This window comes from Cryptomeria japonica, chromosome 1, assembly GCF_030272615.1.
Source record: "Cryptomeria japonica chromosome 1, Sugi_1.0, whole genome shotgun sequence".
In the NCBI taxonomy this organism is placed as follows: domain Eukaryota; kingdom Viridiplantae; phylum Streptophyta; class Pinopsida; order Cupressales; family Cupressaceae; genus Cryptomeria; species Cryptomeria japonica.
Window position 1 is genome coordinate 406,045,519 of NC_081405.1, and position 27,899 is coordinate 406,073,417.

General features: G+C 37.4%; 1 protein-coding gene across 6 annotated transcripts in view; it reads left to right on the top strand.

Annotated features, from left to right (window-relative positions):
* Nucleotides 1-719: 719 nt before the first annotated feature.
* LOC131065664 (E3 ubiquitin-protein ligase makorin) overlaps nucleotides 720-27,899 on the top strand; it is a 64,392-nt gene continuing 37,212 nt past the window's right edge. For 4 of the 6 annotated variants that reach the window (XM_058000262.2, XM_058000253.2, XM_058000271.2 and 1 more), the window contains exon 1: nucleotides 968-1,094. In XM_058000262.2, the coding sequence (XP_057856245.1) occupies nucleotides 1,030-1,094 (65 nt within the window). In that variant the 5' untranslated portion in view covers nucleotides 968-1,029. The other 2 variants (XM_058000265.2, XM_058000257.2) reach the window with 2 other exon arrangements.

Here is a 27,899-nt window from a genome sequence, read left to right on the forward strand (position 1 = left end):
ATGCACCACTAGCTAGAGTGTCATGCAAGTTAGGGGAATACCTATAGTGTATGACTGATTACTTTGTGCAGATTCTAAACACCGGGTTCAGAGGCTTATTGGCATTCATTCTATCTTCCATCTACTTTCCTCGTGAAGGGTTAAGCCCTTCCAGTAGGAAGTGGCATGGGGGACTTATGTCCGTTGTTAAAGCGGAAAATCCCTTGGCGATGCTCCCCCTCTTCTAGTTGTATTGAGTAAGCATCTATTCATTCGAAAGTTCATTATACTGTAAACTCTTAACCTTCTCTTTCTTTCCTTAAAATTATAAAGTTGATGAGATGTTAGTTATTTTCCTTTTTGCTGAAATGGATAGTTAGTTGAAGTGAAAGTTAGTTATTAACGGTTTCATTTTCAGCTAACATGTAATTCATGAATTTATTTTCGCAAATTTTAGAAAAGTTAATACATTATCTATTTTTAAATTTTTGGCTGTTACAGTTTGGATCTATGTAAGTGAATGCATACATCATTTGAAACTATCACTTCTCCACTAAGACCTTTGTTACACAAACATCACTTGCTAAATGGCCCTACCAATTGATATCATGCACTACACAATGTATATGCAATTTTTCTAATTAAACTTATTAACCAAATCAAACAAAACAAGGGAAAAGGCAATGCATTTACAATTTTAACTATCGAAGGGAAAAGATGCCGTTTTCTCTCAATTACCTCCACGTATCACTCGATAATTCTAACATGAAATTTTTAAAGAGACATGGAACCATAGGTTTATCGGTAGTTCCGTTCCCAAGATTGTTTTTAACAGCTCCATTGGTTTTCTTCTCTCACCAGAGGACTTTAAAGGCAGAGGATTTCCGTCAATTATAAAGGGGAAGGGTTTCTGGGCGGCTGGGAGACGCGTAGCACTTGTTTCTTTTTCATTTTGAAGAGAAGGGCAAACATGTCCAATAGGTATGCACTGCCTTTTTAGTATCAAGTGCTTTTTCATTTTGAAGAGAAGGGCAAACATGCCCAATAGGTATGCACTGCCTTTTAAGTATCAAGTGCTTTTTCATTTTGAAGAGAAGGGCAAACATGCCCAATAGGTATGCACTGCCTTTTAAGTATCGTGAATTGCTTTTCCATCTTTAATTCTTATGATCAACCATCTGCCTGCTCGGCATGGAGAAATTTCTGCATCGTTGTTTTGTAGCTTAACTCCGTCGGTTAATATGATTAGAGGCGAATTTGCCGGTTCGTGCTTTACACTATTAATCCACAACGGACTTGGAAAAATAACTATATAGAAGCGTGTTTAATCAGATTATAGACGAACGTTCCCAGCCTATGGTTCCGAATATTGAGATTATAAATGGGAGTGTTGGAGAAATGATACAAACCATGCAACACCTTATGCACAACATGGGCATCAGATGAAAAGCACTCCTAAATGCAAAACTATATATACAAAATGACACTATATTTCATCACTCTTCTCTTCATGTGGGGCTGATTTCTTTTAAGTCTGAATATGAGTTTTCTTTAAAAAGAAAAAAACAAAAACAAAACGCTAGAGATTTTAATGAAGGTCCTCTTATAACATTAGGGGCTGATTTCTTTTAAGTCTGAATATGAGTTTTCTTCAAAAAGAAAAAAAACAAAAACAAAACGCTAGAGATTTTAATGAAGATCCTCTTATAACATTATATGGAGCTCACATGGCAAATGATGATTTCTTCAGGTTGGATTGTGACTTCCTAGCATAATGTGAAACGATAATAGCGGATGGACAAGAAATAAGAGAAATAAATGTCGTAGAGCTGAAATTAGCACGAATGCTAAAGATTGACGTTCCTATATTTGATGGATCAAGAAAATTTGAGACATGGGCAAGGATTCATAAGCTTTTTATCTATTTTAACGTAAATTCAATGACTAATTTATAAAACATACCATTTGTGCTGACTGAAATGGTCGGTGGCATGCCATAATTTAGTTCCATTTTCTCTCTTTAATGTGTATGATAAAAGCGATGATCACTACATGGAGTCGAGGAATTTACATCAAAAGATGCAAGACTTATTATATATAGTGTGAAATTTTTAGAGACTTTGCATGTTGGTTTGTGGATTTTAGCTTGCAGATGAGCCTTCGTATTTGGCAATGCGTTGAACGATGAATTAAAGTGATCTTTGAGGACTCGTAAACTAGTGCACTTGGATGGAACTGTTGCATAAGTCAGATCATATGGAAAATTACTCCAAAGGTAAAGAATTCAAGCAAGTGAACTTGGACCTCATTGGAAACTATTCTAGTACAACTTGTGTGGGCTTGATGGTGAAGGCATGTATTTGTGCTTGGTGGTGACTCGAAATCAATCTTTACCTTTTTAACTTTTGAACCACCCGCAATATTGTTGCAGAGAGGGCACCTAGTGTTGTAACGAATGCTGGTAAAGCAGTTTGAGAAGATTTGAAGAAGTTGAGCCGTTGTTTCTCATTGAAGGAAAAGTGGCGTCTGGGGTACATATATATGGGTGAAGGACAAATCCAGTTGGTCAAGATGATGGGTGAATTGGGTAGCAGCGGTGGTGAACAAGATTAAAAGGATGCATACACTGTAGAGGGGCAATGGATCTGTTTATTACATCTTTGGCTGCTATTAGAAGGATAGTATGACACCCTACCATAAGAGTGGAAGGATGGATTAAAGGAAGATGATGTGTCATAGTGTTGATTGATTTGGTGACAGACATAATTTGCTTAATTCTAAAATTGCTCTGACACTTGATTTACCTATATGTACACGATATATGATTAGCATAGATACTCCATGGCTGATTCACCTATATGAATTCGTATTCCACACAAAAACAATTTCGTTGAATTTGTACACTATCCTCCTAGTTTTGCTAAAGGATGCAATTTATTTTTGTTTAGAAATGAGTTTCCGAAGTGCTGTAATTATTGTTGCTTCAACAGTTGCGCTTGTTTTATTTTATTTAGTTTGCCATATTCTCTTTTAATTTGGTTTATTTCAGACAGATTATGTGCTTGTTTTACAATTTTTTTCCTGATTGGTGTTCCTGGTTTTGTCCCCTGCTCTATTATTGCTTTTGTTTGATTGCCTAGATTAACGAAATCTACATGTATTATAAGAGCTGAGTTAGCTGTGGTTCATTGTGTTTGTCTTACATCAACTTTAATTTGCTTCTCACATGAAAATGAGTTCTCGTGGCCATTTCCTTACTTTTTTGGGTTTTGGTTACTAATAGCTCTAATGAAGTGATAGGGTGGGCCCTAGGGTATTTTCACATAATTTTGGTTTGTAGTATGATCCTTATAGTATTCAGACTTTAAATCAGTTTCGGTTTCATTTCATAAGCTTCTCATGTTTGAGATTCCTCCTTCCATAGCTTTGTTTCATCAATATTCCATTTTCCTTTGATAGGTATTGGTCTTAAATGCTTTTTTATTGCGGATTAAGTCACAAATGTGAGAAATCATTTAAATAGGTCAAATTAATCCATTCTGTTTGGGTGAGTTTTGCACGAAAATCTGATCTTGCAAGAGTACAATATTCCAAAGGAACTTGCTGCATGATTAAATTCCAAACGTGAGGGAATTCTTTCTAGATTTTTTTGGATACAAAATCATGTTTAAAGTCAGGTATTTAGTTATCATGATGTTCATTTGTAATGTCCCTTTCTTCAACCTAAGTGTTCTGAGAGCACCCTTTAGCCTATTTCAATCCCGTAGGCTAATTTGGGGGTTCGGAGAGGGAATAATTTAATTAATTAAATCTAGGTTATCTGAAATTATGGGCAACTTTGGTTTTATTAATAAAAGTAACTATTTAAGTTTAAAATGACTTTCAAGGAGCCCAAAAGTGAATTAAAAATTAAAAGGGGTCATTTTATGAGAAATAAAGTAAAAAGTTTCATGAAAGTTTGAAAGGGATATAAAAAGGAGTGGCAAAAAAAAATTCCATATCTTTTGGTCATTTTCATTTGTCATTGTGAAGATTGGACATTTTTGTTCATCTCAAGCCTTAAGATGAAAACCCTAAGGGTTATTGGTTTTAGAGAAGAGAGATTTTCCCAGTCAATGAAGATGGATTTGAACAAGATTCACAGATGGACATAAGAGTTTGCTGAGAAAGGAAAATTTATTGAAATTTTTGTAGGCAAACAATATATTTAAGGAATGATGATTGATTATCTTTTATTTGGATATTCTCTGGAGTTTACTCTACAACAGACTACTGTAGCTGCCAACTATAGGGATTTCATATTTTGGATGCCATGGTAAGGAAGTTGCATGCTTAGAAGATGGGTTGTAGTGGAGTCTTGCTGCCACGTTGGGAAAGAAGATGTGCTGCCTCATTAAGAGACTTCTAGGGAAAGAAGATGTGCTGCCACATTAAGAGACTTCTATAGGAGCTTGATTTAGTTTGAAGGAGGATTGCAGGTGTTGAGTGAGGGCGTGAAGACCATCTTGTTTTGTCGTTGGCCATAAGAACTTAATATATGAGCTGCAACCATCTAACAGGAGGGACGTGTGGTTAAAACTGCAACCAGTAATCATTGTTGTTGAGCAGCCTTCAGGAGAATGTTCTCTGTAGAAAGCATTAACAGCAGGGAAATTTTGTGATCTACCAGCTGATTGTCACCTATCCCATTTGGGTACTCACTTATTTAATCTTAATCTGCATACAAGTATTTGATATAATGTGTATTTGCAGTTAAATGTAGAGAATGTAATGGTTAAAATGTAATATGAGCTTCAGTATAGAGTTCCTATCAGCCTTGTTACCAATATATGTGTTTGAATCTTTATTATTTGAATGTGAAGTGAGAATTGCAGTAATTGTAGTGCTCAAACTTAGAACTGTTAAATCATTCACTCTTTGCCAACTGTATGACAAAATGCCTATGAACTGAAGTGGAAATTTGCAAGAAAATTTTAGGAAAGATTTTGTAGGGGATTTAACATCATGTCTAACTTGACTCTATTTTAGCTCTTAATCATGGCTTACTGCAAGAGTTATTCTCCTTTCAGTGTTGTGTAGGAGATGATGATTTTAGAGACAATAGCTTTGTGAGTGTGATTAATCTTTTGAAATTAGGGTAAATTGTTCTCACATCTAGGGTTGTATTTCTCATGCTAGTGATTTAGTATTTTGGGCACGATAATTTTATGAGCTCAACAAATCCTTTAACCATATGTAATTGGGCCTCTTGTGTCATGTTTCCTGATTGGGGTTATTTCCTTACTTTTCTATTTTTATTTATTGATAGCTCTAACCAAGTGATGAGGTGGGTCGCAAGTATGGGTGCTTTATCTCTAATTTTGGTGCAGTTTTATATAGATTTAATTATGTTTAGGTTTCATTTTATAATCCTATTTCGTTCAAACTTCCAATTGCATGACTTTATCTCTTTGACATGTCTTTTGCCCCCAATAGGTTCATGGAATCAAGGAATGAACTTTAATTTCATTTAATATTTCCTTGGGTTGGTTCCTTTATCACATCATTTCATTGTAATGATTTAAATTGTTGATGATTCGATAGTTCGATAAGCTCAGGTAGTCAAGTAGGTGGTCCTACGCGAATAGTTGCTAGATCTTACCAGGGACATGATTTGGGAAACCAAATTAAATTGTTTCATCATGTTTGGGTGAGTTCTCACATCCAAATATGGTCTCAAAGAAATATATACTTGCGAAGGAACTTATTGTGTGATATAATTGTTGACATGAAGGAACTTTGAAACCTAGTTCAACTTGAAATATAAAATTGTGCTTAAAGTTATGTGTTTGGTTATCAAGATGTGCATACCTAACTTGACTTGAAACTGGGTTCCAAACCAATTTTTTTTTGGAAGGTTACATTTCTTGCGCCATTACAATAAACTCGACGTTTTTTGACTAAGTTACCGATTCGGGTACGGGTACAGATTTGCGGATTCGGCAATTTCTTTTCCTTGCGTACGAGCACGTTTGTACATATATACAATTAGCTATATGTGTTTATATATTTTTTATATTGAATATAGAGTATAAACAGTACAAGTATCATGCAGAGGCTGTCAAAAATAACAGACCATACCATCAAAATGACCATACTATGTGGCCAACCGATTGCGAGTACAGGACTTGACCAACTAACTACCATTGTGCCATATGTATGGGGCTCATTACATCATTACAAAATACAGTGACTCTATATATGTGTATATACAATATAGCGTTTCTCTAGAGACAAAAACATTCTATTACATTTGTCTGTCTTATACAAAAACATTATTCTGGGGATACTGCAAGCTAAGACTAATTGGTCCACCCAGGCTATCCAGCCAAGGGGACCTTCCATCCAAATCACTGCTTTGTCATTCCTGATAGGGATTGCTCCATGGGCTGCCAGCTGAGTTAAGTATTCCCTTTCCATCTTCCTGCCTTCATTAATCTCATTCATGAAGGTTGCCTAACGCATTGACAAGCGTGGTTCTTTCCATGTTGAAACTGCTCCAAGTGTTACTCGTGTGAGATTTCTGAGCTGAACACTCTTGTATGCCCATCCTTCAAGAATCTCTCAAACTTTTTCTTTGCCAATCTCATCACAATAGTGACTTGCACATCAATATGATAAAAAGTGAGTCTTCTAAAAGACTCAGTAAGTATCCTAAGTCTGCCTTGATACTTATCCTCATTCCTAATCTTGCATATATACCATAAAATTTCACATGATAAAGTAAACCAAAATAGATTACTGGCTTTTTTTAAGCCATGAACAAAACCTGTGACAATGCCCATATTGTTAACAGTATCTCTAATAGTGATTCTAAATAGGAGCCAAATCTCCTTAGCAATGATGCAATCAAAAAATATATCGTTAGCAGTTTCTGCTACTTTGCATGCACTACATATATCGACCGCATGCTGGTCATTCCTGAAGGGAAGTCTGTTTAAAATAAGAAGCCATTTGAAGCACTTCTTCTTAGGAGTAGTGCTACTACTCCAAAATCTGGTAAATATATTGAGCCATTGCTTGTTAGAAAGATCGGTACACCACATAGCATTAATATGAGCAATGAGATCGGAATTACAACATAAAGTATTATAAACCAACTTTGCTTTGGTCCTCATAAGAGGAGTGCCATCTGTCCAGGTGTAAGAAAGATACTTGTCATAATTATTTATACATGGTTTAGGAATTTGAAGTACATTACAGGCTTTTCTAAGCATAGAGTAGGTCTTTTAGTTGAACACAGGAATCTGAAATCTCTGAGACAATTCAGCCCATGAGATTGCAATTAGTGATAATATCTTTAAAGCAGCATATACCTTTTAAGGCCCAGCTCTTAGTTGAGCAACCTTGAATGAGAGCAAGAGGTTTGCCTCTGTGGAAAAGATTCCACCAAATAGACCTTTCCCCACAGATAATGCCATTATTGCTGACCCTACAATTAGAGACCCATGACCTAACAGATTCCCAAGCCTTCCGTATAGCCTTAAACACATAAGAGCCTGTTGTGGAGACAGGGAACTTTCCAGCAACTAGGTCACTAAAGGGGAGGGACTTCCATGTCTTGGCTTGTTTGGGCACAACCATCCCTATGTTGTTTCTGACAAGAACCTTCCAAGGTTCATCTCCTTCCAGCGCATGAAAAATCGATTTAGCAGCAAGAGCAATACCTTGAAGTTTGAGGTCTTTCAACCCCAGACCCCCCATCCTTTTATCCAAACAGCACCAACCCCATTTAGCAGAGTGTTTCTTCTTATTTCCTCTCCCATCTGACAATAAAAAGTTTCTAATGCTTTTTTGGATTTCATTAACTTGGTAATTGCTGAACATCCAAATAGATGTATAGTATAGGTTGTATGATGAAATAATTTTCTAGCAAACTTGAACTCTCCTAGCGAGTGACAAATAATGCTTGTCCCATTTCCTTAATTTTGTCTGCAATTTGCCCTTGTTCCAAAGCCACATCTCCTTCAAATAAGGGCAGACAAAGAAAGGGATGCCCAGATACCCAACTTGCTTAGATGGTCCCCCCCACTGGTACCCATACTTGCTCAGCCAGTTAGGGGGGTTCTCAAGCCAACCCAAGAATATAGATTTGGATTGGGAAACTCTAGCTCCAGAGGCCTCACCAAAAATACTGAGCTTAGTCATCAGAGACTCCATATTCTCCTCCTTCAATTCAACAAACAAGGCAGTGTCATCAGCAAATTGAATGTTTAACAGGTCAACCTTATTAGGTAGAGTGATTCCTCTAATTTTTGGTGATAGAGTAGCATCTCTCATCAAGTAGGAAATAGCATTAGAAGCAATGACAGATAGGGCAAGTGCCAAGGGGCAACCTTGTCTTATGGATCTTTCTAGTTTAAGTGTTTTAGTGAGAGACCCATTGATTTCCACCTGAGCAGAAGTTTCCCTAAGCAGGACCTGAACCAAATGGTAGAATATGGCAGAATTCTTTGGGGAAACCGAAGGCTTCTAACATCATCATAAGAAAACCCCACTCCACATGGTTATAAGCCTTCTCAAAATCCAGGAGGAACATTGTCACATTTTGGTTTGTAGTCTTCGCCTAGTTCATGGCTTCCCAACTTGTAATAAGATTCTCAAGGATGTATCTTCCTTTGATGAACCTAGTCTGAGTAGAGCTTATAAAGCCAGGTAGAATATCCACAAGCCTAAGGGCCAAAATCTTGGCAATGATCTTATAAGAAACATTAAGGAGGGTAATGGGTCTCCAATTCTTAATTAATGATATATCCCCATCTTTGGGGAGGAGTTTAATAGTCCCCTTGTTGATGTCTGGACCAAGAGAACCCAAATCAACTGCTTCCTTATACATCAAAAGAAGATCTTTGCTAATCCAATCAATATTAGCCTTGTAGAATTCAATGGGCAGGCCATTTGGGCCAGGGGCCTTATCATTGTTCAGAGAACAAATGGCTTTTCTGATCTCATTAATGGAAATGGGTTCCTTGAGAGCTATAGCATCCTTAGTAGAGACCAATTTCAGAATCAGTCTCTTACACTTATCTCGAGCTAAGACATAGGAGGGGTTATCTTCCGAGGTAAACAAATTTCGATAATAGTGCAAAAACTCAGATTTAATCTCTTCATCAGCCACTATCTTTCCCATCAACCCAAATTCTATCAATCTTCTCTTTATACTCCTTCTGCTTTAGCATATTGAAAAATAACTTAGATCCTTTGTCCCCTTGCTGCAATCAGTTCATTCTAGCCCTGATTTTGGCTCCTTTAATCTTGTTTTGTTGAATATTTCTCAAAAGATTTCTGGAGTGTGCCATAGGTTGGGTGCACCTGAGATTGAATGGGTCATTTTGGGCTTGAGCCTCCATTATCTGAAGGTTATCAATCAGATCTTTCTCAATTTTCCTACTACCCTTGGCCTTCTTTCCAATAGTCTTAAGGTAAACATTTCCAACTATTAATATTTTGATTCCATCTTTTAATGTTTGAACTTGGGACATTGTTCCATTTATTAATTTGCCTTATCATAAAAATAACAGCGAAAATATCTTGGTCCTTCAAGAGATTGGTATTTAAGATGAATTTCTCGCCCCTCACATTTTTAACAGTGGATCTGTCCTTGTAAGCAAACATGGGAGACAATCAGGTGATGATTTGATAATGAGTAAGCACAAACTCTAACAGAGACACCTTTACTATCTTGTATAAAAGAAAAGGAATCCTTATTGACGTAAAATCTATCCAGCCTACAATAGATTCTTTTATGGCCTTGTTGGAAATTACACCAAGTAAACCATAATCCCTCATATTCCTTCTTCAGACCCTCCAAGGGATCAAAGAGTTTCATCTTATTCTTCATCATAATCTAGTGTAGTTTCTCCCCTCCCTTCCAATCCATGTTGACACCTCGTAACTTGTCTTGAGGGTATTCAATCATATTATAGTCACTTCCGATAATCCAGGGAATATCTGGAAGTGAGCAGAGCCATTGCCACTTCTCTGCTCTTTCTCTGTAGTCATTGGATGCATAGATTGAACAAACCCCAACTCTGTGTTACAAAAGTTGATGGTAGTCCAGACAACTTTGTTACAAGGTGAGGAGCCATAATTTCGGATCAAATCTTTCCATTTTCCATTAATAAGCAAGACAACACCACCCTTAATAGCTTCAACTTCTTGAAGCATTACTATGTTTGCATCTCTATGCTGATTGAGAAACCTTCTCACCGCATACTTTTTGTCAAGGGACTCAATCCCCCTAATGTTCCATGAGATGCACTTTATCATTTTCAACCAGTAATTAGGCTTCCTTGGCAGCCCTAAAGCTGCTAAAACACTTGGGCAATTCCATCTTAGAGTCAATCTTTTTGGGGAGGGGGGAGATTTTACCTTTAGATCCTTTAGGCCTCCCTCTCTTACGTCTAACTCGGATAAACTTGCCTTTACCAACGGGCACCAGAATTTCAACTTTGTCGAGATCATTATCCCTATGTATATTATGCCCAAAATCTTGTTCCTCACTAGTGATCGAGTGGTGGGAATTCAACTCTGCCTCCATATTAGACTCGGAACAGATATCCTCAATGGTATCCTCATAGAATCTCAAGTTAGTAGCATCATAAGGCACCATGGCAAGGTTGAGAGCCTTTAATTGATGGGTCAACAGTAATTATATCAAAAAAAGCACTATCTCTATCAGGTACATCCTGGAGATTAGAGGTATCAAGCACAAGGCAAACGATTGCCTGGGGGGTTGGAGGGGAGAGATCTTCCCCTCAAATGCATGGACTCTTCGAATCCATGTCAGGATTAACTTTCTTAGAGTGCAATTATGAGAGAATATCAAAGTTATTGGATACCTTTAGGGCATTTGAGGTCTCTACGAGGGAGATCTTTCCCCCTAACCCAACCATACTTTGTTGGCTCTTTTTTTATCCCCAAATCCTTTAATAATAGATTTAACCATAGAATCCTTTTTATCATAAGAAAGTCTATTCTCAGGCGGGGTAGTGTAGGAATCATCGTCCATAGGGACAAGACAAGAGCCATTTCTAGGGGGGTTACGGTGAGTGCTCCCCTTATTGTTCCTATTGGATTCTTTAATCTTATCCATGGTCAACTGCTGTGCATTCTTCCTTCTAGTCCTGTGCGATTTGGGGACTACAAACTGATCAGAGTCCTTCTGAGATTCCCCAATTTCGGTGATAGCCTTAGCAACAGCCGAGTGCGGAGGGGTGTCTGTAGTGAAATCCCCAAACTTGGCAGAGGAATTAAGAACCGAAAGATCAACCACCAGGTTTGAAACCACATTTTTAACAGCCTCATTAAGAGAGTAAAGTTTCTTCATCAATAGGGAATGATTATTGTGGTCATTCTCAGACAGAGAAGCCACTTTACCTCCATTATTATCTGCAGAATGAACTTTTTTAGTGGAATTGGAGGAAGCATTTGGTTTTCGGGTGGTAAAAATAGGGCAGTTCTTCCTAATATGCCCTTCACGTCTCCAAAGAAAACAAGTATTAATCCCACCTAGGGTCTCAATTAGGCAAGAAATAGGACAATTCTCAACATTAATCTCAATAAAATTGGGAATATCTCTGCCATGGTTAACCGAAATAAGAACTCGAGCATCCAGATGAGGATCTAGGGATTGAGAGTTGTCAACCTTGATAACCCTCCCAATAGGTTCAAGTAATTGTGGAATGAAGTTCCACAGAACCGGAGGGAGACTTTTAACTGCCACCCATCTAGGGCAGGATAAAGCAAGAATCTCATCGCGCATAGCATCGTGCGACTAGTTGAGGGCCCTAAAGGTGCAACTACCTATAGACCAAAACTGCTTATGCACTACTGCCGCCTGAGATTTGGCGTCTTTGAAAAAAATGACAAATAATGCTTTCTGAATCATTCTACAAAACGAAATGTGAAACCCTAATTTTTTAATTCAAACATTCTTAAACCATTTGTTTAAAATTTTTCGAGCTAGGCATTTCCAAAAAAATTGCAATATCTTTTAACCTAGCCTTTTCATTATCAATAGCCTTAACTATACATTCATTCAGAACGATAGATAATGTAGGCAGGGGAGAGCCAAGGTACTCACTTCTTCTTCCTCCGTTGCCTACCTTCTGAATTAGGGAACTCAAAACCTCAAACTTGGCATCACAAGAAATCTAAAAAGGCGAATCAATAAGGGCTGATTTGAAAGACTTATCTTTATTACCATTGGCCGCATCAAGAGATGTCGGCGGGCGTTCGACATTAAATGCCCTACCACTCGAGGAGTCTCCCATTGAAGGCTCATAAACCCTCACACACAATCCTGGACGAACGACACACCGCAAACAAAACACAATAAATGCAGAAATGGAAGCCTAAGCAACAGGGTAAAGGAAGGGCTTACCCTCGTGGAGGAGGCCTTACCACCTCCTCCACACGTAGGGGTCGAACCCCCTCAGGAATGTCCACGTTCGCAAGCGTTACCAAAGTTGTAGAGCCGTATTCCTCAAAACCCCCTCAAACTTCGTTCATATATATATATATATATAGTTTTTATATTTTATTTTTATCAAATGCTTTGGTAGATTGAATCAAGTTGTCATTAGATTGAACCCCTAAATTTACTAATCACTTGATTTAGTATTTATTTTTATATTTTATTTTTATCAAAATAAAAATAAATGAAGTTTACTTATATAAATTAAAGTTTCTTTTTTATATTTTTTTTTTATAAAAATAAAAGAAGTTTACTTGATTTAATATAAATGAACCGGGGCCAACACTTTATTTAATATTTTCCTAAAGTTTACTTTATTTTTTATCACTTGGATTCAATCTACTAATCACGGGTTCAACAATCGTGAAATAATAATTGTGAAAGACACCAATCAATCGCAGGTAGAGGCAAAATAGTCAATGGAGGAAGACAGATAGACAAAAGAAGAAGACGCCCAAATTTCGTTCACTGAGACGAATCCAAGGCCGAACCAGTATTGGACCCAATCTCAATTTGAATCCGACCTCGATTCCGACGTCAAGCTGCCGAATCTAGTATCTTAGTTTTTGGATGCAATTACCCGATAGACATGAAAATTCCTTGAAACTGGTTTATTTAATTTGACTTGTTTTCAAGGGCTTATATCTCTACATTTCTTGCACCTTTGCATAAGAAACTTGATTGATGAAATTGCATGGCAAACACGACAAATCCTTGGATTTAGGTTTATTCAATTTGACTTTCTTATTGGATGCTTATATCTTTTAATGTGCCTAAACATCATCCTAGCCTTAATTAATCATCCTTTAATATGGCAGATTGATGTCAATTATGTCAATCATAAGGTTTGCTTTATCATGTTTTGAAATGGAAATGTTGTAAATAATGAATTGGTTAAACCATGGACCTATTGATGTGCGTTTTGTGACCATGCACAACACCGAATAAAGTTTTTCAATGATCACTTTACTTTGTCTAGATCAAAGTTCAATTGTATGCTAAGATTGTGATAAGTTCAAACAATTGACTCCAAGGTTCCAATTTTGCAATGGACGTGACTCATTTGGCTTTGATGTTTGTTGGTAATCCAAGGGGACTTACGTTTGGATCATTCTTTCACTTCTTTGCTGTGGCTAGAGCTTCATCATCGGATGTAGCAATTCTGTGATGCTTTTGCTTCGAATGAATTGAACTGGAATGGACTGAAACTAAAGGGGAAAGGGTTAGAAGGATTTGAATCTACTCCTAAGGTCAGTGATACCAATAGATAATGCTCTAATAGATGAATTCCAAATAAACCAAGTTCTGCTTTGCCAATATCAACTACAACTCCACAAGAATTGGTGCAATCTTCCAAGGATGTTGAAGGATTTTCACATCGATAAAGTGCATTTGAATACCCAAAATGGCGCAATCCAAATGACTATCCACAATCGAACTTAGCACAAATTTAGTGGCTCAAGCTAACTTTACACTGCAACTTATAATCAACAAGATGCAAAAAGTATGAACCATGGAAATCATCAAACACCATTACATTCTCCATTAAAATCAAAGCACTACTTTACTTATACTCTAAGTGAGGAAGGTGAAACCATGCAAGTTTTGAAAAATAACTTAAGTGGACACCATCAGAGAACAATGTTTCATTGTTATTATCTCAAAAAACTTATTGCAGAATTTCATACAAATCTCCCTGCTTTACAAATGAAGGGGTCACCCCCTTATATAGGCCTCCAGCCTTGATTACATGAAAACCCTAATTAGGGTTTGACCCAAAAGATTCCACACACATGATGCAACAAGGTGGGAATAAACATTAAATGCTCATCATGCCTGCTTACAATTAATTACATTCTTGCCAAAAATGGCATCCATTGTGCATTAATTGCACTTCTTTCAAATTTGCCCAATACATCATAAATGCAATAAATATTCCTCCATGCAAAATCGCCCATGATGCCATAAATGCACCATCATCTCTTGAACGCGACGACTACATGCAAATGATGCTCCACCACCTCGCCATGCATTGACTCAGCCGTCATTTGGTCAAATATTCCGAGGGTGAATGCGTCACCATGCTGCCATGTGTTCAATAGATTCTTGCCATGCAAATAGACCCCACCGTCGTTTATAATTTTCTTGGTTATGCTTCATTAATACCGAATATTCTCTTTGCATGTAGCCAACTCATTCTTTACAAAAATCTTTCTATTCCAAGCTCACAAAAGACGTTTTGGAAGATTTTCCTGCCTTGGAAGAATTTTGACAATCTTTTCCACTTTTGAAGGATTCCTATACATCTGAAATTCTTGGAGAGAGAAAATTCTTGAAGAGAGAAATTGTCCTTAAGGAAAATTTCTATGCACACTTCATCCTGAAGGAAAATTTTCCTGACCATTGACCCATTTTCCATGCTTAAGGAATTTTGTCTTGTTCTGAAGTCTGGAGAGAAAAAATATTCTTACTTAGCCAATTTTCCTTGTGCCTTGAAATTCTTCACCTTGGGCACATTTCTTCCCTGAGGAAGGAATTTCTTCAATCCTTAGCCAAATTTCACATTTTCCAAGAATTCTGTCCTGAAGGAAGGAAATTCCAACCCTTCATCAATTTTTCACTTTCTTGGATTTCTGTCTTGAAGGAAGGAATTTCCAACACAGTCAATTTTTCACTTTCTTGGAATTTTGTCCTGATGGAAGGAATTTCCAACCCTAGTCAATTTTTCACTTTCTTGGAATTTTTTCTTGAAGGAAGGAATTTCCAACACTAAGTCAATTTTTTCACTTTCTTGGAATTTCTTCATCTTGGGTGTAATTTTCTCCTTGGGAAGAATTTTTTTGATCAATTCATCACCTTTCTTATTTTTTAGGAATTTTTCCATTTTGAGCTCCAGAGTTCAGGAGAGAGAAAATTCTCTTCCTTTATCAATTTTTTTTCTTTTGCCTTGAAATTCTTCATCCTTTGGCAAATTTCCACACCTGAGAGAGGAATTTTGATTTTCTTCCTTGACTGGGATTTCCATGCCCCTCTTCCAATACCGATTTCATCACATGGAGGAATTCCTCATCGGGAAGGACATTCTTTGTCTTGTTTTGGTGCTATGCTTCATGTCTTGGGCACTGTTTAGACCTCATGGAGGAATTCTATGCCTTGGACAAAATTCCATCACTCCCTCTGTCTAGTGCTTTGTACTGGCTTTGGGTTCTAATTCATCCCCATGGAAAATTTCATGTCTTGGGAAGAATTCCTTTACCCCCCCTGTCTAGCGCTCTACCCTTTGACTGGGCGTGGAAATCACATGATGCATGAATTGTGGTCAAGGAGGAAAATTCCTCCTGACGCTTAGATTAGCGCTGATCACTTGACTTGGGCGCTGATCTGGGTGGTGCAGGAATTTTTGGGGGTGGAGGAAAATTCCTCCACACCCTCAATTTGGCGCCCACCTCCTTGAAAGCCATTCTACCTTGGCAAGGATTTATCATTGATTGCTCATAGTCAATTTTTTGCTCATTTCCAGATCAGGATGTCATATTTGGAATTGAAGTGATTCCTTGCCTTAGGAGGATTTTCAACGCCTTTCCACTTTTGGAATGATTTCCACACTAAGCCATTTTTCGATCAACTGCTTGCTTTTTGATTTTCCGGGTTTAGACAATCTTCAGGAATGTTCAGTCTTCAGCGTCAAGATTCTTGATTGTGAAGAACCTACCAAGAATAGACTTACTATAAATAGTAAGTACTTCTAAATGTTAAGATTAGGGCAAAACAGGATGAGATGACACTTACTAAAAATAGAAAATCCTAAAAATAGTAAAGTTTGATTTTCGATGAAATAAAGACAATCTGGGAGGCAGTGAAATCCCTAAAAAATAAGAATTTTCTAAAACTAGAAAGTTGCTCAGAATTCGCTCAAATTTCATTAGCGGGTTCCTTGGAGAGCTTTGATTCCAATGCAATGTTCAATTTTTCCAAATCCCTAAAGGAAATGCCTCAAATCCAAGTCTGAAGGGCAAAACCCTAAAATGGACAAAGTAGGTTCTAGACTTACCCAAATTTACTCAAACGAATCGCAGACTTGATCAAATTCACCCCAAAACACTTGCAAACCAAGGAGATCGAAGGACTGCTGCAAAAAGACCCAAAGAACCAAAACCAAATGACCAAGAGGACCTAAAAAGTAGGGGGTCCTGTTGATGTGTATTTTGTACACGACCAAACACAGAATAAAATACCTAAAAGGTACCTTATCCTCTCTTGAGCAAAGTTCCTGACTGCTGAAGATCTCGCCGAAGGATCAGTCAGAGTAACTCCAAGGTTCCTGTTATGTAGGATCTCTACTCATGGATAAGCTCTTTGTGGTATGATGTGATTTTGCTGGAATCACAAGGGGACTTACACTTGACGACCTAAACGTCTGATTTGCTGGAATCACAGGATTTCACTAGCCTAGATTTTTGAAAAAAGGGAAAAAAGGATGAGGGCGAGGGAAGGATCTAATTCTGACACTAAGAATGTAGGAGCAATGAATGACCTTTGATGAAATTCTAACTAAGTCTTGTCTTGACATCCCAGGACCATCTCCACAAGGTTAGTGCGATCTTCGGAGGAAAGCTTTCTGATGTTCAGATCATCGCTACAGGCATAGACACCATCAGGTTGATGCATATCAATGAAGAAGCGACAATTGAAGTTAAGCTTAAGTTGAATGATTCCAGTTGACTACACAAGGCAAGTCTGCAATCAACAAACTGCTAGTAGTATGGATATACAAATTTCACCATCAATCAAACACATTTCTTCCACTCATCTAATAACATGAAATCAAATTTGAGAAGTATAGAGACCATGCAAATTGTTGAATCGACCCATAAATTTCACCATTTCTTCAATGAAGTTTTACAAGTCTTTTACAACAACATCTTGGCAACAATCTTTGCCTTCTCTTTCTATTCTACTTTAATTGCTTTTCTATCAACTGACTATTCACTATTTCTAACTATTCACCTTCTAACTACTGACTAACTATTAGCCTTTACAAATGAGGAGCCAGGGCTTATATAGTGCCCACAATACAATTCAATGGCTTAGATCAATTTGAGATCAATGGCCAAGATTTTACAATGAAACCCTAATTAGGGTTTGTTACTACAAGCTTAATTCTGACCAATGAAATAATTGCATTATTTGGACACATGTCTTCTCTGGAATATTCGACCAATGGATAGCCGGGGTAGGTACATCGAAGTTAGTGCCATCTTTGATGAGTCAGGTACATTGAATCTAGACATGCTGAAGTGGACCAACCCGACTGGAGGAGTGATGACTGGGATGCCACCTTGTCTTTCCTTCAAATGTTGGACTGGAAGAGGTCGTCCTTGATGAGGCTGGGCTGGAGAAGGTCGTCCTTGTTGATGTTGGGCTAGAGAAGGTTGTCCTTGTTGATGCTGGGCTGGAGAAGGTCGTCCTTGTCCTGGCCTGGTCTTCTTTCATCTGCCAAAACAAACCAAAAGATGATTAAGGACACATGATAAATTCATTTCAACATAGCATTTTCAACTTAAATCATCAACAAAAAGATATTAACATGAAACTTGCCCAAGATTTACTCCAGGAACAGACCCTATAAGAATTTCGCCCTGGACCCTTTGGAAGGGTCAGGAGCGAAATTCCAACTTTAGCTCAAAATTCACATTTTTGAAGGTCAAACATCTTTCCAAGGCATTCCAAATAGCTTTTCTCACCCTAGTCCAGGCCCGACTTAGCACAAAATTTGGAGAAAAGGATGATTTTAGTGTTTTTCGCTCTGGACCCTTTGGAAGGGTCAGGAGCGAATTTCTTGTTTTGAGCATGTTCCTCCATCCTTTCAACTTCAATTCACCTCCAAGACTAAGGACACATTGCCTCACTCCTATCTAAGCCATAAAAATCAAAATTTTAACTTGTCTTGCAAAGAAAGTAGGTGATCCTAGGATTTTCGCTCTGGACCCTTTGGAAGGGTCAGGAGCGAAATCCTTGGTTTGGGCTAATTTCCATCATTTTTCAACACCAATAAACTTCAAAAGGCAAGAACATGTCTCCTCGCACCCATCCAAGCCATAAAAAACTAAGGACTTGACCTCCTCCCATGGAAAAATAGGTGTTTCTAGGAATTTCGCTTTGGATCCTTTGGAAGGGTCAGGAGCGAAATTCACTATTTTGCTCAAAATCCTTCACTTCTCAATGCTTTCAAACATTTCCAATGGCAAAGGATGTCCATCCTTCCTTTCAAGGTGCCTTGGACACTAAGGACTTGGCCTAACAAGGAAGACAATGAGGTCCATGAAGATTTTCGCTCTGGACCCTTTGGAAGGGTGAGGAGCGAAATTTGACATTTTGAACTCTCTGTCAGGATCATTTTATGGAATATAACATTTAAGTATAAGGAAATGTCACTTATACTTTAAGTTATATTCCATATATACTTTCAGGATGTTTGAGAGTGGTTTCGGACCTCCAGGAGTTATATTGCAAAATCTAGTTTCTGGAGGATTCTTCAGTTTTCCAGACTTAGTCAAATTTTAGGATCAGGACATTCCAGATTTAGCCAAATTTCAGGATCAAGACATTCCAGACTTAGCCAAATTTCAGGGCATTTGAAGATCAGGATGACATTTTCGACTTCATCACTCACCAACTTGACCTAACTCGGACCTTCAAGAATGATATCCACTCACAAAGCAAGACACAATTAGCAATGAGAGCAAAACCAGGCCCTAAGGAAGACTCTCAAAGAAACCCTAATTCTGGGGGCCCTGTGGACTCACCCTGGCTCAAGCAAAGCCTGTAATCCAACGATCCCCTCGACAACACTCATCCTGCAAAGGCTAATAGACAAAACCCTAAAAGACCTAGAAAACAAACCCTAGAAAGCAAAAAGCAGGGGTCCCCATTTGCAATGGGCGATGTGTGAATACGTCACAACAGGTCCCCATTTCCAATGGGGCGATGTGTGAAAACGTCACAATGCGACCAATGTTGAATTCCAAAAGAGCTCATTCAAATTCTCACATTTAGAAGTCACCAAGGAGTGTATATATATATATATATATATATATATATTAGATTTTAGACTAAAGGGTGGGTTCTAAAGAAGGAATCCTTGAGCAGAAATATCAAGAATACAAAGCTTGAGATTGTGATAATTGTCACAATCTTGGGCATTTAGATTTGTGAAGATATCAGTTATAGAAAACCACAAACTCAGTCTCTTGAGCACCATAAGGGACATGTGGCAATTTCATATACAGTATAAAATCATTTGCTTGAGTATTTTCTGATTATGAAAACATGTAACTCTGCTTTGCAAGATGCACATGGGCTTGGTATTAATGGGACCCGTGGAGAGAACCAAGAGTACATAGGGTGAATCATTGCAACAAGAGGTGAGCCCAAAGATAATCCATGACAACAAAATTTGTGTTTATGGAAAACCGCATGTGACTTCTTGGGGATGAGACAAAGCAAGCCGCAAAAGGTCAATATAAATTAATCTAAGGCCAATAGGTTGTCGTTGGGGATCAAGAGGCTGAGCTGACAGTGGTAACCTTCTCCTAATCCTATTTTGAAGAACTAGATGTTCTTTCATGCCTCTGAATTACTTGTTTAGAGCATTCAGTTGGTTGAAAATGAGAATTGGAATTGGGGTAGAGGAAAAAATCACTTGCCACAATCTGCCACCTATGTTAGTTTGCACTTGCAAGACACTGGGTTGCCTTAACAAACAAAAGTGTGTTTTGATTTACCTAAGTTGTTTTGATTTTGATTTTTTTGAATATTTTGGATTTTGTATTGTTTTGACAAAGCAAATTATGCTACTATGTAAGGAAAACAAATGATGTGCAGAACAATGTTGCAAATTCTTCCTATATGATTGTTTACTAATGACTTTTCCTATACACGCAAAAAATAAAAATCCACTTTGGCAAATTTTGCACTTTTGCAAGAAGGAAACTTTTCAACAAAAATGCAGGACAAGTTTACATCTTTTAATACTTTTCAGGATTGCAAGGAAATGCAAGAAAAACATCGTTTCCAAAAATGCAAGCTGTTCGATTTCCTAGAAAGCAAGGATACACAAAACACAAATCTACAACCTACATGTTGAATGTAGTGCATCAAAGTTCTCCTTTTTAAAATGTAGATGACTGTTGACACAGAAATGCAAAAGTAATTCTTCACAAGACTTTGAACATTAATGACATAAATGAGAGCAATGACTTTCAAATTGATTTTTCAAATATAATGCAGTAAAAAGAAAACTTATATGCAATCCAAAGAGGGCTTCAACACGTAACTCCTCCTTAGTGAGAATAATGGTCAATAATGATGCTTAAAAAAATGCAGAATACTATGCCTGCTTGATGCTGCTTAACTTAATTATCTTCTTCCAAAAATGACACCAAAAATGAGTTTTTGAAAGGAAGAGGGAATGGGAATGGTCAAATTAGGTTTTTGGGTGTACTTGGAAGCATTTCAAGGTAGATTTCAAGGCAGTCAGGCAATCTTGAAATTATGAAATCTTGGTGATTGTTATGATTACCATTGGGGTTGTTATGCAATTGCTTGTAATGTCCCCAGTTTGAAAGGTGACAATTAATTAATTTGATTTTTATCAAGCTGTCAAAAATAAATAGAATATCCAATGATGACTTAATATTAATTAATTTAATTAAATAAACAATAAAATAATATCATAATGTCACTTTATTAAATATATTTCTCCAACAAGTCGGCCTATCTTCTAGATACTTCCTGGAGATCTTTATAATGGGGTTCTTGGTGATGTATTGGGCATGCTTGGGATTTGATAAATGACTAATGATTTTTGGAGATGGAAACTTTCAAGAGTTGACAGAAGAGCCTGACGAAAACCTAGTTCTTCCTAAGGGGTGGATTCATGAGTCTACATCTGTGCCAAATTTATGAAGTCTCCATTGGAATTTGCAGAAATAAGGGTTTTGGAGATACAGAGGTTTGATATTATCCTATGCTGAATTTATTTTATCTTTGATAGTGGGATTTGTATATGAGTAGCAAGATGCTTGGCTGCTGCTTGATTGAATTTTAAATCTGATTTTGGTATTGCCGCCTCAATAATATTCTTTGGGGTTGAAGGCTTTATATCTACCATTGGATGTTCATATATCATTTGCGAAATAGTAAGGAGTGGTTTATACTGTAAAATTGTGGCTTCTTTAATATAAGCTGATATATTAAGGTGGAATACTTGGTCGGCTTTTCTACTATCGGGGTGTTGAATTTTAGACTTTCAGATTTAACCTATACTCAGAAAACTGAAGTTAATTACTAAATCAATATATTTGCTGTTTAGTTTAATTACTTTCAGACTTAGACATAAACATAAATTGAACAAAATGAACACAACACACAAATACCTTGGGAAAACCTCCTAGGAAGAAAAACCCAGCCAACAGATCTTTAGATATGACTATGAATTATATCCAATTGTAACAGTACATTACTTAGCTGGTAGTTTTGATGTGGCACACCAATTTGTCTAAGCCTTTCACACAACAATACACCTCTTGAATCTGTTTTGCATATAACAGCAAGATGACCTTCAGATGAGCAGATCTGGAAATTGTCTTTGGCTTCACATATGTCTTGCAATTCGCATCTTCTATTGAAGTTCACCCTTGTATTAACAATCGCCTCAATACGCACTTCCTTCACTTCGCATTTAGAATTCTTTCTTTCTGATTTTCGCACTTGCATAATGATTATCGCATGCGATATCATTGTTTTAATGAGGTCAAGTAGCTGTTTATTTATATGAGGCAAGAGGACCTATTTGAGGTCAGCTTGGTGCTGATCCCTTTTATTTGTTTTATTACTTTATAGGGTCGGCCCTATTAGAGGGAACACGTTTCCCTTTTGAGTGGCGTGTGTCTTTTAGTTATAGGGTCGACCCTATTAGAGGGAACACGTTTCCCTTTAGTGTGGCGTGTGAGAAGGGAGAGAAGGGCCCAGCCCTTGGCGGATTCCAATGTTGCCTTAAGGCAATTGGAATCCGCATTCTACCTAGTTACAATCAACACTCCCTCTTAACTAGAGAGAAAGATAATCTTACAACCAAGTTACAAGATTAGGGCCCAGCCCTAAGTAATACATACAATGTTTAAATTGTAATCCGAACTTAGTTGTCAACTTCAAATACTCCTTAGAGAGGATCACAACAAGTAGCCACAAATAGTAGCCCATAGTAACCATCTTGTACTGTCTGTGGAGGGTGAGTCCAAAACTTTAACATGCACACTTGCAAGTCATGAATACATACACAATTATTCATGCACATCATGGAGTCTTTCCATGCCATCCATCACGCATATCCATCATTCATTGCCTTTACCTCAGTCTTCTCCCAAAGAAGAATGTAACATCATAATTTTCCATCTTGCACCCAAGCATAGAGTGGAGTTACATAACCATTGTCCTCCATCTTGCACACAAGCATATAATGGAATCTAATAAACATAATCCTCCATTTTGCACACAAGCAAAGAATGGAATAAACATAATCAGAATATTGTAGTCTTCCATCTTGCACACAAGCATAGAATGGAACTACATAACATAATCTTCCAGCTTGCACACAAGCATAGAATGAAACTACATAACATAATCTTCCAGCTTGCACACAAGCATAGACTGGATCCACCTTACATTGCCCGCAGAGGGTGGAGAGGATATTTTCTACCATCTTACATTGCCTGCAGAGGATGGTAACAATTACTCTTCTCCCTGAGAAGATTACACTACCACCTTACATTGCCCGCAGAGGGTGGTTGATACAACACAATGTATCACTGAGGTTGAGACTCCCTCTCAACCAAGGCGGTGTTCTCCACAGCTCCAAGTCTATCTTTTGAAGTACTCAAGCTTCAAGAGACTTGGTGAGAACATCTGCAACACAGGATTGTCCTGCCATAAAACATTGAATTGTCAGGTATCTCTATACAACCCTGATAATAAATCAAGACAACATAACAAGAATTTTGAGAGACCACACTGCTTCTCTTGATGCAACACTTGCAACAATTTAGCTTCAGCAATACTCAATGCAACTGAGGACTGTTCCTGTAGGTCCAAGAGATCGCAGCGGGTGAATGCTTGAAGTGTTTTCCTTGTTCGTAACACTTCTTGACCAATCTGAACCTAAGTAGTCTTCTAATGATGGCAGCTTCAACCCATAATCAATTGTGTCTTGCAAATATATCAAAATATGCTTGGCTGCAACAATATGCTTAGCTTTGATTAGCTGAAGCACTCACCAATCAACTTGCCTCTATTCAGATGAATCTGCAAGATCATAGTTGGCTGCAGACATATTCAACTTCTTCAATTTAGTTTCCATATAAGTTTACAATCCATAATTCTAACATAACAATAGAAAACTTGATTTAGAATAATTTCATTTGCCACACTTCTAACCTAGAAGTAATGCATTTTAGATTTAGATCTTCCATCTCAATTTTGAGCTAAATCTTTCTTATATTAAATCATTAGACTATCTTTATCAGTCAGAGTTAGATCATCCACATAAGGAATCAGAATTAACATTTCAAATACTTTAAGAAACAGGTTAGAATCTTTACAAAACCCTAGGCTTATCAAGTGCTCTTTCATACCAAGAGTTTTATTGAAGATAATAGGACTCCCTCTTAATCCTCAATATTAGACTGATAGCCAAGCATTATAGTATCATAAGTATTCATAAACAAGGATGAAAAATGCCAACTTCACCTTTTATGAATTGGACCCATGGCGCAATTATGATCATGACATATCTTCAAACTTCTTCTAATTGAGTGTGAAGATCCTTATCCCTTATTTCAAAGCTCCCTTTGAAGCCACATCAATCCAAGCTTATGGATTTCTGATGTCAGTATGGCCTTGGCCCTCGACATACATCACCTACTATATGAAGTTATATAAAAATGACCTTGGGTGAGGATCACAACATTCATAATAAGTTAGATGCATCCCTTTAACAATATAACCAATGATACATAGATTGCTGAGACAATACTTATGTGACACCAATTAAAAGAGCCAGCCTGTAACATACAACTTGAAACTTGTACATCACCATACAGGCTATAACAAAAATCTAATTTTTTATAAAGGATGTACAAAGAAACTCATAAGGGTTAAGTCATGTTCATTTTCTGCCTCACCAAGGTTTCCACAGATTTGAGAGTACATGCATTCAACCATTAGTATGACCTAATAGAGTCTACAATTAGCTCACAAAAGTACGATAGTTATCAACTAGAACAATTCTAAGTCAGCAACCGAGGATATAGTGTATATCATTAATATCCATAATACTTCACACTTTATGTTAACAAATGCTCAACTAAAAAAGTCAGTTTTATGTAACTAATATAGAATCATTCAATTGATAGTCAAAACTCAATCAGATCATAGATGAGGAAGTACTAATACCTTTTAATAATGAAGTACCACATGATGGTGACATAGAATGTTTACAAGGAGAGTGAAGTATACTTACCAATGAAGATACTAACCAAGCAATGATAGTGAGAGTCTGATAGAGAACTATACTTCCATGAATCAATAGCAATTAGAAAGTTGCAGCATATAATCAAAATAATTCTGATAAAGGATATAAAGGTATTTCAGATCAAACCTCTAGTCATCTAACAACAAATACATCAAAGGAATTAATCTTCAGATCAAGCATAAAACAACAGTCTAATATTATTTTCAGATTTGCCCTTTTCAGCACTCCATACTCCAACAACTGCTGGTGGTATATATATATATGTGTGTGTGTGTGTGTGTGTGTAATGTCCCCTAATGGGACCCTCTTATATTAAGATCTGTGCATAGTGATTACAATATGGGAACACTATTGTCAACTAAGCTTGGTCTGGACCCTGCACAACAGATTAGTCAACATTTCCATTATGCCTTGATAGACTATATGCATATCATAACATATCATAGTTATATGAAGGATTAGAAAAACCATTTTTCTCCCTACACCAGTTCCCATTATGGAGCTCAAGGAGAATCACCCAAGGTGCCTCGAGACTATCCCTCTCCAACAAGCCCAAGAGCACCAAGGACCCATCAACTTGGCCTCTTGGCCCACACTTGGGGTTGGCGTACCTGATGGAGCCTAGTACTCTTGCTTCCTTGTATTCTCCCTCCATAATTGGATGGTGAGATTGAAAGGTATTACAGACTCCATCACATAATTTACTTAATCGTCATATGAACAGTTAGAAAAACATTATTAAACTGTCATACATATTACAGTCTATATTAATATTACTATTAAATTCTGCACAAGAACATTATCAGGCTTCATATATTAAGCATACATATTCAACTCATCCCCATGCATACCACAAAGAACAAGGATGTTACTACCTGTAACTTAATAATGGTTGTGATCTGATCCGATCCATGGTGATGTCACTGGATGCTTTTGATTCCTTTCCTTTATCTCTCAATGTGAGGGAGAGGTCACACCTCTTCCTCATGTATGCCCTTTCCACAATTAGCACCCTTTGAGAGAGTGCAACTCTTCATTATATCTGCCCTTTGAAAGGGACACAACCTTTCATGATCAGATCTGCAATTCTTATTTAGATCAGATCTTAAACACTACATAAATATGCAGCTGAAACGAAATAATAAGCCCTTAACAACAACCTTAATTAACCAAGAACCCTCTTATAATATTCGGTTTAACAAGGACTAAATAAAGATTCTTTAACAAGTAGTAAATATAAGGATCTCTCAATAAGACGACTTTGATGACAATGAAAACATTAAATGTTAAATGAACGAATCTTTTATTTTAATTATTGAGAGAATACACCTGAATGTGTCAGACTCACTATCAACCTGACAAAGACTTCCACACGAATTGCAAATACTACCACACAGGCTTCTCTATTGGCCGAAGGTGAATCATATCCTAATTGTTGCAACTGTGCCCTCATTTGCATTAGGTTCGCTAATCATTGAAACTTGTTTCCAGCCTAAGGAAGATGTTCACAGTTTGAAGACCTAATTCATTGATCAATGCGCCATAACCTTATTCTTTCTTTTGGTTTCAGTGTTGCTTCAGATCTGATTTCTATTTGGACCTGTCACCAAAGAAGGAAGGAACAAGAGACTGAAATTACATGATTAAATCTGATCACTGGTTAGTACGAACTTGGCTCTGAATCCATGTTGAATTTTAGACTTTCAGATTTAACCTATACTCAGAAAATTGAAGTTAATTACTAAATCAATATATTTGCTGTTTAGTTTAATTACTTTCAGACTTAGACATAAACATAAATTGAACAAAATGAATACAACACACAAATACCTTGGGAAAACCTCCTAGGAGGAAAAACCCAGCCAACAGATCTTCAGATCTGACTATGAATTATATCCAATTGTAATAGTACATTACTTAGCTGGTAGCTTTGATGTGGCACACCAATTTGTCTAAGCCTTTCACACAGCAATACACCTCTTGAATCTGTTTTGCATATAACAGCAAGATGACCTTCATATGAGCAGATCTGGAAGTTGTCTTTGGCTTCACATATGTCTTGCAATTCGCATCTTCTATTTAAGTTCACCCTTGTATTAACAGTTGCCTCAATGCACACTTCCTTCACTTCGCATTTAGAATTCTTTCTTTCTGATTTTCGCACTTGCAGAATGATTATCGCATGTGATATCATTGTTTTAATGAGGTCAAGTAGTTGTTTATTTATATGAGGCAAAAGGACCTATTTGAGGTCGGCTTGGTGCTGATCCCTTTTATTTGTTTTATTACTTTATAGGGTCGGCCCTATTAGAGGGAACACATTTCCCTTTTGAGTGGCGTGTGTCTTTTAGTTATAGGGTCGGCCCTATTAGAGGGAACATGTTTCCCTTTAGTGTGGCGTGTGAGAAGGGAGAGAAGGGCCCAGCCCTTGGCGGATTCCAATGTTGCCTTAAGGCAATTGGAATCCGCATTCTACCTAGTTACAATCAACACGGGGGAGATTGTATTTCATATGGGTCAGTTTTTACTCAACATTTAGCCGCTATCTATAGTCTGGCAAGGGAAAACATTTGAGAATAATATTTGCCGGCAAGCTAATGCCCTGTGCTTTGATTATTTGGCAGCTATTAAATTATAAGCCTATTCAATTAAAGGAGGATTATTTAAGCAACGGGCAGCAATAAACTTCTGTCTTTCTCGTGATGGCTATGAGCGCTTTCCTTCCTGAAGCGCACAACAATTCATTGAGGATGTGAAGGCTTAATTTGAGCGCAACTTGTCCATCAGCAATCACTGTTCTATTCTTGATCAGTC